At 39.3% G+C, this 13,064-nt stretch overlaps 1 protein-coding gene across 1 annotated transcript in view; it reads right to left on the bottom strand.

The window, feature by feature from the left end:
- Positions 1–636: 636 nt before the first annotated feature.
- The window catches only part of ric1 (RIC1 homolog, RAB6A GEF complex partner 1), a 162,658-nt gene continuing 150,230 nt past the window's right edge, over positions 637–13,064 (bottom strand). The window contains exons 24-26 of the mRNA XM_048528358.2: positions 11,349–11,526; positions 10,699–10,887; positions 637–4,973 (exon numbers count right to left, since the gene is read on the bottom strand). Of these exons, the coding sequence (XP_048384315.1) occupies positions 4,679–4,973; positions 10,699–10,887; positions 11,349–11,526 (662 nt within the window). The 3' untranslated portion in view covers positions 637–4,678. The remainder of the gene's footprint in view (positions 4,974–10,698; positions 10,888–11,348; positions 11,527–13,064) is intronic.

The following is a 13,064-nucleotide window of genomic DNA, read 5'->3' as shown; positions in this document are numbered from 1 at the left end:
TGAAAAGGTTCTTTTTCTTTTTAAAAGAGATAGCCACTACCTACCAGTTGTGTGGCATAAATGTTACTTGCCCCCTGAATGATAGCTGGACTCCAAAATATTTAATTGTGAAGAGATTCTACAAATTGGGTTGCATTTCCTGGAATGTAGAATGTTAAGAGGTAACTTGTTCAAAGTTTAATGCGATAGGATGGATTAAAAAAAGGAAATAATTTTCACTGAGAAATCTATACATATTAAGAGATTGCTGACCTTCAAGGGTATTCAGAGATATTGGTAACAGCTGTGTGTATGGAGTTAAGTCATGGATCAACCACAAGGTCACTAAATAGCAGAAGAGGTTAGCTAGCAACCTCCCTTTCCTATTGTCCAGAGAGAAGGGAACCATTGCAATGAGATGATAATCACCTTAACTTATCATCTAAAATCAACATTGCACAACCCAAATGCAGTGAAAATTCTGTTTCACAGCTCAAGGTTTTGCAGATTTTGACATTTCTTTAAAAATATGAACTATGTGGGTTTGAAACAATTTGTGGATTATTGTGAAGCTGATGTTTTACTGCAAAACCACACACACTGCTGAAAGATTAAATAAATATCTTTCAGAATCACCTTAAAACAAGAACACATGATCAAAACAATTTATTGCTGTGAATTTGTACATGTGACAAAAAACAAGAGTAGCAAATAATTTCCAGAAGTACTACAGATGAGAACTGCCACAAAGTAGCACTGCACACTGAAACCTCATCAATAACTGTTGTTACAAAAATAAACCTAAGTTCATGCCCATGTTGCTAAATCATTGATGAGGTTAAGACAGAATATGTTCAACTGGCAAACTGTCATAGTTAACCATCTCGTCTATGTGTTAACAGGTGTCAAGGTCAAATCATGAAAGGAAGGAGGGTATTTTGTTGTTGGATTTTTTTATTCCAGTATTTCAAGTATAAAAATTGCTTCAGATTACATTTGTAACATTTAGAACTTTGGTGAAAATTTCTTAACACTGGTACTACTGTTTCAATATAAAAGAATTCTTTGGATTGCTGCCAATTAGATTTGTGGTATTGTTAGACATTAACGCAGTTATTTTGTGGTCATGTTAACTAATTGTGTAAATATATATTCTTTACACTGAATATTGAGTACATTAGTGGAAAGAATACAAAAAATTACTTTAAAATGTAAGCAATTTTAAACAATGCTACAATTACATATCAAGGTATTACTGTGCATAAAATGCTCAGAAAACAGGCAAGATAGTCCAAAGTATAATTAACAATGTAGTGTGTACTAATCACATCCAATCCACTTCAAATTTAGATAAGGATCTGGCTTCAGTTTGCCTAGCTAATTCTTGGGTTCAATCACCAGTCAATGCACACGGTTTAATATCCATACTGCAATAGAGAGTGAGCTGCTATGTACAACATGAATTCAGTCTCAACTCTGTGCATTCTAATAACTGGGATCACATTAAACAAAATAAAGCTCTTTAAAAAACTCTTTTAAAAGAAGATATTACCCTTCAAATAATTTTCTTTTGACTTGTGAATATAGGCATACAGGACGCTTGTGTTCAATAGTTACAATTAGTATACTAATTACTGTTTGAGGGCGAGCTTACTAACTTGGTCCACATTAAAAATTCAATTAAATTCAGCTTAGCTATAAAAATAGACTACTCAATTTTCTGTTGTATAAAATAAGCAACTTTTGCATTTTTTGTTCAAATTGCACTGTAACAAACGTATGCTATCTTTGTCTTTTAATACTGCTTCAGGTACTTTTAATTATAACTGAATTAAAATGCAAGGAAACAGCTACAAAGACAGTACACTACATGAGATCATACACTGCAGCACTCTGTTCAAACTCAGAGTAGGAAATTAATCAGTGTGCGAGTCTGTTCCCTGGAAAATGGATCAAATTCTTAATCAAGCTTTAGTTATGACCAGCTTTTATTAAAAGCTATTAAAATGCTGCTTGTTGCCATTCATATTTAATGTACATCTTGCTAGGTCTTAACTAGCAAGTATAAACATGATTTTAGCTTTATTATATTTACATTAAAAAATACCGTTTGCATTTAGAACAAAAGCTCAAGTTCTTTCTTGAAAAGGAATAAATAAAAGCATTTCTAAATTCAAACCTGTTAAAATAATCTGACTGGTAATGCATAATTTTCATAAGAAGGGTCATTTCCAGCCCTCTCTACAAAGCAATGGTGTTTATTTTACAATCAAATCACACAAGATCTTACAAGGTACCAAATTCAGATTCAATCAAAATCACAGTTTCTAATGTGTGACAGCTACTGTGAACTCATGCAACACATGCATAAACAAGGAGTTCTGCCTGAACACTGTACAATATAAACAGCTTCCACAAGAGCAGTGAAGTTAATGATTACACATTACACTGAATTGGAAATACACTTTTTGTTTAGAAAAAAAAAGGTCAATACGAAAATTCCTAAAGCACCAACGCAGGTGTTAAAATTAACTTGAACACAAGAGTCTTCTGCAAATGTTGTGCAGCTGCCTTACACCATACATAAACAGTGATTAGTTTTTCTGAAGACAAGCAATCGGAGAATGAAATATTCAGTAATTGGGGAACCAAGATAATAAGCATTAAGAATGCATGATTTGTATATGCCCTTGCTACCAGTGGCCAACTCAAAGACCCAAGGAAGGCTATTTTAGAAAACTATTACCTATTGTACAAAAGATTTTGTTTTGACTTTGATTTTGGCTAGATGACGGTTTCATCCATATGGAAACACACCATGTTTAGAAGTTTCCTAATGGTGAAATTTGTTTGCTTAGTGTGGAGTGCATATTTTTAATCTGTACAGGAACATCGCACTTTTCAAGTCCAAACAGCCTCAGAACAGCCATTGGTTAAGACCCTGAAGCACGTGTAGTATTGTAGGTCAAAAATGGTACAGCCCAAGCAAGCATTATTGACAAGCAAGACGCACTTAGATCAGCTACTGGATTATTGAATCCAGTGCCAATCTGGTTCTGAACAAACATAACTAGGGTGCTTCACCCTGGAATCAGGCGAACCTCAAACGGACTCTGCTCATCTCTCTCCTATCCACATGCAGGAGGATCATCAACTGGACTATGGACAAGTGCAAGGTTGAACCTTTGTTAGGGGGACTGTAGGTACCGGGAGTTTGTTTCTCATAAATAAAGTTGTGGAAAGCACAATTTACTTATCCTCCCAAGGACCAACAGGAAGAAACCATAGAAAGTTGTTGGGATAGATGTGGCTTTAATGGCAGCTCATTCCTTCTTTACAACTCTGTCACAGTAAGCACCAATTCTTGGATCTAACAGCATCTTAATTCCAGGGAATGCAATCCAAGAGGCTGTATGGACCCTTGTTATGTCTCTGACAACCTTATTAACAGCTTAAGATCAACCCAGTGGATAGAGTATACAGGTACTCATAGCATACGCCTTAGTAGTCAAAGCCTGTGGTGATGCTTTCAATCCAAATGAAGTGGGAATTAATTATCTCAAAAAATCGTGAAGAATGTTTTAAAAATATTTCATTTCTCATTTCAAGTCATACAGGATAACATTCAGGGACTGCAGATGAAACACAGACCGCTGATATGGAAAATGAACACTTACCTCTTTCAAACTACTACAACATTTTAAACACTTATTTTATAAAGATAAACAATGTTCTTTTAGATTAAACTCTATGCTTTCCTCCTGAATGTTTGCAAGTGATCTGTATTTTACAACTTTCCTATGGAATAGTCACTGGCTTTAGTTATGCTTACAGAAGTAAGAATGTTTAAAAACTCAATGTCAAATGAGTAATAGAAAAACAACTCATGGTAAACGTATTTTCCAGGTCTCTGCATTACACTATGGCTCAGTTCTATATGAATTTCTAAGCCACCACAAGCACAGAAAAATCATAACAGATTAACTTGTAGTTAGATGCAAATTTCAAATCTCCTTAAAAGTCAAATTATTCAGATGTTTAAAATATTACAATGCTTCCAAATGCTCAGCCATTCCATCCCTCAAGACACTAGTAATGCCTCCAATTGCCTCTATTTTGCTTTTCACTTCTGTCATATGCAGCCTGTGTTCTTTGAACTCTCTGGACTGACTACAAATAAACTGGAATTTGGGACACTACTCTGGCCTGACAGAAACTTTGAGACTCCCTCAGTCATGCCAGAAAAGAAGAATTATTCAGCCACACTAAAAGCACAACAAAGCCTCTTGCAAAGGCATTAGTGGAATGGAGTCACGTACCAACAGATGCAGCAATAAAACATCACAGTTTTCAAAAACATATTTTTCCATAAGTCACCCTCATGATCATGAAATCATTTTTCTAACAATTTCGCAGCTTAAACTCAATAATACCTGGGAGCACAGGGAATGAAAAATCACATTCACAGAAGTGATCTCTGGACTGGGACTGTACATGTCAGCAAACTCCAAAAGTGATTCCAAGATATTGCTTTTACTTTTGGGGAGCATGAAACATCAAAATTGATGTTTTATATCTCTATGCGAGACAAATTTTTCTCCAGTACGTAGTAAGGCATGTGCACAACACTAACACAAGGCACTAGTGATCCATTTGTCATTTCTAAAGTTTGGAATGGAGCTGTCCGAAGATAACCAATTCATGACAGAGAACACTCGTAACTCCCTTCATCCTCAAGTTGCTCCTCTTCCTCTTCTCCTTGACCATCATCTTCCTGCCTGCTGGTAATCCCACTGCCATCGTTTTGGCTACTGTTAATATGACTTGCAGTATTTCTATTGTCCTCTGTCCAAGGGCTAGGAGGATCCACTGTCTTTGATATGCTCAGCCTGCTCAAAGGCTGGAAAGATTCGGGCTGAATCCGCTCCTCTGCAACCTCACTCAATTTCTGCAGCTGGGGCTTTATACGATTCAGAAATGGCTTGTATCCAGGGCTGCCAGTTGTCAAATCAGCACCGGATAGTGGGGGGAGAGACAGAGAGGGGAGACAGACACACAGCAAGGGGGGGGGGTGCAGAGAGAGGGGGAGGGGAGAGAGAGAGATTATCGTGTGAGACGACTGTAGAATTCTGCTCATTGCACTAACTTCTACTGGCCAAATGAATATTTATTCAGCTGTTTATTACTTTAAAAAGCATGAATACAGCGAGTTTGGCAATTCCAAAGTTGACCTTGCATTCTATTAGTCACTTGAATTCAAAGTATTTTCAAAACAGACTAACAAGCTTCAAATGCATAGAAACTAAGAAACAAAACTACATATTCTGAAAATATGCAAAACCAAAAAATTAATAAATTATAGATCATCTGGAAGTTTAAACTCCAAAAAAAGTCCTTCAAAACAGTAGCATATAGATCCTCTTTGCCGATACATAAACAAGGCTAATGTGACCCATTTTCCTATGGGACAAATGCCCCAAATTCATCCTTCATGTCCATTAAAGCTGGCTTACTTCCCAAATAGCTGACACTCAATGACCATGAAACTATCTTGTAAGATGGCTGATGAGAGAATGACAACAGCAGCTGCACCGAGTGGCATTACAGGATCAGCAAATCTGATGGAATCAGCTGCCTCTCCTTAGCACACCAGGAGTTGGGTAAAGAGCAGAGGGGAAGTGAAGGAGAACTGAAAATTGTGTTTGGGAGATAAGCATGCCCTTTACAACCTCCATGTCAGTTTTAATTATAAATCTTCTCTCACAATCTAACAGCTTGATCAGATTTTCTTTTAAGGAATGTTATAAGTGATTGCTCAATGCTTGGAACCTATAGAAAGGCTCCATTTAAAAATCAGAGAATTTGTGTAGTTCTGATGAAATTAAGTAAATAGTTTCTTAGGAAAAGTCAGAATATATAATATATATAGTCTAACTCCTGAGTAACTATTCAACTGACCCACATGTACCTCACACACACCGCACCCACCACAGGCCACTGCAAGAGAATTATCACAACGGGGGACAGTTCTGCATTTCTGAAGGAGCCTTAATTGGAATCTCCTATCAGAAATATTGAGCTCTCTCCTTTTGTAAAGCAAAAGGCTTCAGTAGCAGAGTTTGCCACTCCTTGACTTTTCTGGCACAGTATGTTCACTGTTCACCTCACTCCAGGTTCTTGGAACTCCGAAGACCTTAACAGAGCTCACAGGTCCTCTTGTTAACCTGGAAACGTGTCTCAAGTGTACTTATTCTGGAAGATTTTCTGAACCACTGAAAATTGAAACTTCTACTTAATTTTAAAACATGGATTTTTAAAATAATCCTGGTGCAATAAGAAAATTGCATTTTGAGAATATTAGAAAAATACCCAGAGGACATCAAGTGTCTACTTGATGAGGCAGACAAAGCATGTTCATATTTCTGCTTCCATGGCTAGTTTTTTCTAACTGTTACTAGCTTGTCACAAGAGGCGATAGCTTGAGGTTGCTACACCACATCTGGTATGGCCACCAAGGAGATTCTTCTGCTTTTATGGGCTACAATTTACGTATTTGAATTTGAAGATTTACAGGTTGATGTATGGCTTGTTTAACCACATTATGAATGCACCATGCCTGGTCATCAGGTCCCCTAGAGCAGGACTTGAAATGGGAGCCACTGGATCAGATGTTGAAATGGGATCTATTTCACCATAAGACCTTTTGCATTCTTAACATGAAGCTCAATTAAATTAGATCAATATAAAACAAGCTCATCATATTTCATGACTGCAATTCTTAAGATCATAACTGATTTGGAGGACACAAATACTATATTTTGATTAGTAAGCTGTGTTTTATAGAATCACAGAATGACTCAGCACAAAATGCTTATGGTTCAACCCATACACTTTGATAGTCATCTATTAGTTTCAATTTCTTCATCAACAAACTGCTCCATCCAATTATTTTTCATTCATACATGGGGTGTGGGTATCATTGGCTAGGCTTACATTAATTGCATATACTGAATTGCTCTGCAGAAGGTGGCAGTTGATGTCTTCTGGAATCACTGCAGTCCATCGAGTTTAGGGACACTTACAGTACTGTTTGGAATGGAATTCTAGGATTTTGGCCCAGTGGCAGTGAAGAAACGGCAACATATTTCCAGATCAGGATTGTATGAGGTTTAGAGGAGAACTTGTGGGTGGTGGTGCTACATGCATCTGTTGTTCTTGTCCTACCAGGTGGCAAATGTTATGAATTTGGAAAGTACCGTTGAAATAGCCTATCAGAGTTTGGGAGCGGATCTTGTACATTGTACAAACTGTATTCATAAGTCAAACAGTGAAATGACTATTAAAGGTGACTAGGTGTAAAACTGTTAAAGCTAAATCAAGCACACAGTGTTACTGGAGTTGCATTCAGCCTAGTGTAGAGTACTCCATTATTCCTCTGAATTGTGCTTTGTAGATGGTGAACAGGCATTGGAAGACAGGAGGCAACTTACTTACCACAGGAGGTCCTGATCACACTTATAGATGGTCCAATTCAGTTTTTGTATGAGCAACCCCCAGAAACATGATAATTGTGGATACAGCAATGGAATGTCATTGGAAGTCAAAGGGAGGTGAACAAAGAAAATTACAGCACAGGAACAGGCCCTTCAGCCCTCCAAGCCTGTGCCGATCGAAATCCTCTGTCCAAGCCTATCATCTATTTTCTAAGGGTCTGTGTCCATTTGCTCCCCGCCCATTATCGTACCTGTCCAGATATATCTTAAAAGATGCTAACGTGTCTGCGTCTACCACCTCTGCTGGCAACGCGTTCCAGGCACCCACCACCCTCCGCATAAAGAACTTTCCACGCATATCTCCCTTGAACTTTCCTCCTCTCACTTTGAATTCATGACTCCTAGTAATTGAGTCCCCCACTCTGGGGGAAAAAGCTTCTTGCTATCCACCCTGTCTATACCCCTCATGATTTTGTAGACCTCATTCAGGTCCCCCCTCAATCTCCGTCTTTTGAGTGAAAATAATCCTAATCTACTCAACCTCTCTTCATAGCTAGCACCCTCCATACCAGGCAACATCCTGGTGAACCTCCTCTGCACCCTCTCCAAAGCGTCCACATCCTTTTGGTAATGTGGCGACCAGAACTGTGCACACTACTCTAAATGTGGCTGAACCAAAGTTTTAAACAATTGTAACATGACCTGCCAACTTTTGTACTCAATACCCCGTCTGATGAAGGAAAGCATGCCGTATGCCTCCTTGACCACCCTATTGACCTGCGTTGCCACCTTCAGGGAACACTGGACCTGAAAACCCAGATCTCTCCGTTCATCAATTTTCCCTAGGACTTTTCCATTTACTGTATAGTTTGCCCTTGAATTAGATCTTCCAAAACGCATCGCCTCACATTTTCCCAGATTGAACTCCATCTGCCATTTATCTGCCCAACTCTCCAGTCTTTCTATGGTATGGTGGTAAGTTTAATTCTTGGAAATCATCATTGCCTGACATTCAAGCGGCAAATATCCTTGCATCAACGTTCAACCCAAGCCTGAATGTTGTCTAAGTCTTGTTGCACTTCCTTATGGGTTTCTTCAGCATATGAGGAAGAATGACTGGTGATCATGTGCAACCATCAAACAGTCCTATTTCTGGCAGAATGATGGAGTGAAACTAAACAAAGAAGCAGTTGGAGATAGTTAGGCCTAGAACACTACTCTGAAGAGCTCCTGCAAGGTGCTGTAGAGTTGACAGGATTGACATCCAACAATCACAGTCAGCTTCCTTTCTGTCTGGTAGGTCTTCAAAAAAATGGCAAATTCTCCCGAGTCCCACTGACTCCAGTTTTGCTAAAGATCCTTCGTGCCATTATCTGTCAAATGCTATCTCAATGTCAAGAATAGTCACTCTCAGCTCATCTCTGAAGTATCTTCCTTTTGTCTACATTTGAACAGAGGTTGTGAGAGATCAAGTAGTAAGTGGCCTTGGAGGAAATTAGCAAATTATTGCTTGATAGCACTTGTGATGATTCCTTCCATCATCAGTTTACTAGTGAAAGTAGACTGATGGGGAATACCTAGCTAGCCAGGATTTGTCTTGCTTTGTGTAAAAGTAATTTTCCACATTGCCAGTATCACAGCTGCATTGGAATAGGTTGGCCCAGCGATCAGCATTTCCTGAGGCAGAAGTACTATTCTCAGAATTTTGTCTGAGCCCATTGCCTATGCAGTATTCTACGTTTTCAGCAATTCTTTGATTTCACATGGAGCAAATCAATTTGGTTGAAGTCTGGTATGTATGATGCTGTCGACCTTTACAGGAGGCCAAGATGGATTATGCACTTGGCACTTCTGGATGAAGATTGCTTTGAATTCTTCAGCCTCATCTTCTGCAATGGTGCGACTATTGAAAGTGGGGCTGTGGAGCCTCCTCTCCACTGTGTTGTTTAATTATCTTCCACAACTAGATGTGGTAGGTCTGCAGAGTTCAGACCTTTGTCAGCTTCTGATTCACTGACTGTGGGATCACTTATCCCTGTTTATGCATGCCAATCAAAGGGTACAGCATGCAAGTAACCCTATGTTGTAGCTTCAGTAGATTAACACCTCATTTTTAGTTATGCCTGGTGTTACACCTGGCATGTCCTCCTGCATTCTTCATTGAACGAGGGCTAATCTCCTGGCTTGATGGTAACAGCAGAGTGGAGGATATATACGAGGCCATTAAGTTAGAGATTTTGCCGAATATAATTCTGCTGGTGGTCTTCAGAATCTCATGGATGCTAAGTTTTGAGTTAGTAGAAACGATTCACCTATGAAGAGAGATTAGATATGCTGTGAATATTTTCCTTCAAGTAGAGAAAACTGAGGGGTGACTGTAATAAGGTGTACACCGTTATGAAGGATATAGATAGGGTAGATAAGAAAAAAAATTTTCCCTTAGTAGAAGAGGTCAAAAATTAAGGGATAGAGTTTTAGGTGAAGAGCAGGAGTTTTAGTGGAATTGAGGAAATATTTTCATCCAGAGGATGGCAGGTATCTGGAACCCATTGCATATAATGAAGAGTAGAGACTGAAATTTCTAAGACATTCCAGAAGTATTTAGATAAGCAGTTGAAATGTCATATCTTACAATGCTACAGACCAAATGTTGGAACATGAGATTAGAACAGACAGATGCTTGATGACTGTGGCGAACATGGAGGGCCAAAAGACTCTGCACTGTAAAAACTCTACGACTATTACTTTTAATGGGAAATCCTTCACTTTGAAACAGCATTCCCTCATTCTGGTCTCTCTCACAAGGCAAACTCTCCTCCTTAATAGGAACTCTGTCAAATGCCCCTGGCATCTTATTGGCTTCAATAAGATCACTTCTGCATCTTTTAAACTATAATGGATACAGTCCAGCCCATTCAACCTTTCCTTGTAAGGAATCAATTTAGTGACCCAATTCTTTAAGGTAGCCAAAACTGTATATAGTACTCTCGACACAGTCTCATCAACACTGTATACGGCTATAGCAAGACTTTCCCATCTGATTGCTGTTGTTTACATCTGGCTGAAACAAAAATGTTGCATTTGACTTTATCATCAAGGATCTCATTTCAGCATAGTAAGTTAAAACTAATAGAAGCAGAAGCATCATTTGAAACCATTTCATTCTTTTATAAACCTTAAACGCAGTCATGAATAAGCTATGCCAAGTTTACTATACTTCACTTACCAATCTGCTAAAGCCCAGCCATCCACAGCTAGAATACCACTTTTTATACCCTGCAAAACATCCTTGGGAACCTCGGAGTGTTGGATTGAACTAATTATCTGACAGATCACAGCAGAATCTTGAAGAATAAGGGCTATAATTATACACCACTCCAAACAGCTAGCTTCCATAAAAACGTGCATCAGATACCTGGAAGAACAAACAGTCCATCAGTCCATTCAGAGAGGGGTGTCACAGGTATCTGTAGGAAATGAGCCTCCAAAACTAAGTTCTGGGACTGCATCATTTTAAAAACATCTATTTCTGACAATTTTCAATCACTTCAAAATACATATTTTAAAATTTTAGCTGGAAGTATAAACTTTAATATAGAAATATACAAATTAAGAATATTAAATGAACTTGTTATTTCCACAATCTCTAAAGTAATTTCAATCTTCCCTTTAGGGAAGAATGTTTGAACTGCTGCCAATCCTGCAAGTTTTTATTTGGCTTTTCTTGATTGAGAAAATTACCTGGAATTCTTGGCCCTTTAATTTATCATACCCTACCAAAGTTGAAGTGCCTGTTGTCACATGGAATTTTGGTAATGTCTTTGGAGCCAATGGATTTGGATTTATGAAACAAAACACGATTAGCAAGTTACTTACCTTAACTGAACCTGTGACTTGCGAGGGCCTTTGTTGGCCAACTCCATTGATATATATTCCAATTCAGACTGTGTTAGACTAAGTGCAGAAAAACCTTCATCCACCATAGTCCAATCACCATCTACCATAGAACTGGTTTCTGTAAGATCTGTAGCTGACCCGATACTGCATTCATCACCTAAAAGTCAAACAAAACAAATCAATGAACTGATCAAGAAAGTTCAAAGAATTTCACTAAGTTTTCAATATTATTGCCTCCATCTACAGAATTGCAGATGCTAATAAGAACAGTTACAGAGCAAAAAACTACTTGAGAAAGAAGTTTCAAGTTCCCTCATTCTCATAGCTGTCACAGGAAGCTCTAATGAGTTCACCACAAAGTAAATCATAGATAAGTTGGCACTGGCACAGTCAGTAAGGAATGCACACCACAGACAAGACTTCCATTATGAAACAGAATTTAAGGTCCCTCGCAATAGCCAACAAAATTTAAATTCACCATCACAAGCAAATTCAAAAAAAATTACTTCTTGCCAAAAATACAAAAAGGTGCTATTCATGAGAATGAATGGACATAAAGGAGCAGAATTAAGCCATCGGCCCATTGAGCGGTCCCCAAGCCTCCTTTTGGCTTCACGATGGCCACAACGGGAACAGCGGATACAGTATATAACAGTGACAGATGTGCAGCTGGACATCTGTTTGATGTGAAAAGTCTTCCTCTGGACTGGGATCAGGGTGGGGGGGGGGGGGGGGGGGGGGAGATGTAGGAGGTATAAGGGCAGGTGTAGCACTTGCTTCGGTCGTAGGGAAAAGTGCTGGGGGTGGTGGGGCTGGAGGGGAGTGTGGAGCAGACAAGGGAGTCACGGAGAGAGCGGTCCCTCCGGAAAGCACATAAAGGGTGGGGAGGCAAAAACATCTTCGGTGGTAGGGTCAGATTGCAGATGGCGGAAATGTTGGAGGATGATACGTTGGATCTGGAGGTTGGTCGGGTGGTACGCGAGGACGAGGGGAATTCTGTTTAAGTTATTATTGCGAATGGGGGTGTGAGGGATGAGTTGTGGGAAATGCAGGAGACACAGTTGAGGGCATTTTTGATCACTGTGGAGGGGAAGCTGTGGTTTTTGAAAAAAGGGGACATCTGGGATGTTCGGGAGTGGAATGCCTCATCTTGGGAGCAGATGTGGTGGAAGCGAACGAATTGGGAATGAGGATGGCATTTTTACAGGAAGGTGAGTGAGAAGAGGAATATTCCAGGTAGTCGTGGGAGTCGGCAGGTTTAAAATGGATATTGGTTCCCAGGTGGATGCTGAGATGGAGATAGAGAGGTCCAGGAAGGAGAGAGAGGTGTCAGAGATGGTTCAGGTAAACTTAAGGTTGGGGTGGAAGGTGTTAGTGAAGTGGATGAACTGTTCAAGCTCCTTGTGGGAACACGAGGTGGCACTGAAACAGTCAATGTAACAGAAGAAGTTGGGATGTCATGTTGACACTTTACAGGACATTTGAGAGGCTTCTTCTGGAATACTGTGTCCAGTTCTAGTCACCAAGTTTAGGAAGGATATTATCAAGCTGGAGAGGGTTCAGAAGAGATTTACCAGGATGCTGACAGGTATGAAAGGTTTGAGTTCAGAGGGTGGATAGGCTAGGGCTCTCTTTCCATTGGAGCGTAGGAAACTGAGAAGTGACGTGGTAAAAGTTTATAAAATAATGAGTGGC

This window comes from Stegostoma tigrinum, chromosome 3 (genome assembly GCF_030684315.1).
Source record: "Stegostoma tigrinum isolate sSteTig4 chromosome 3, sSteTig4.hap1, whole genome shotgun sequence".
In the NCBI taxonomy this organism is placed as follows: Eukaryota; Metazoa; Chordata; class Chondrichthyes; order Orectolobiformes; family Stegostomatidae; genus Stegostoma; species Stegostoma tigrinum.
This window is presented reverse-complemented; position numbering and strand designations above follow the sequence as displayed.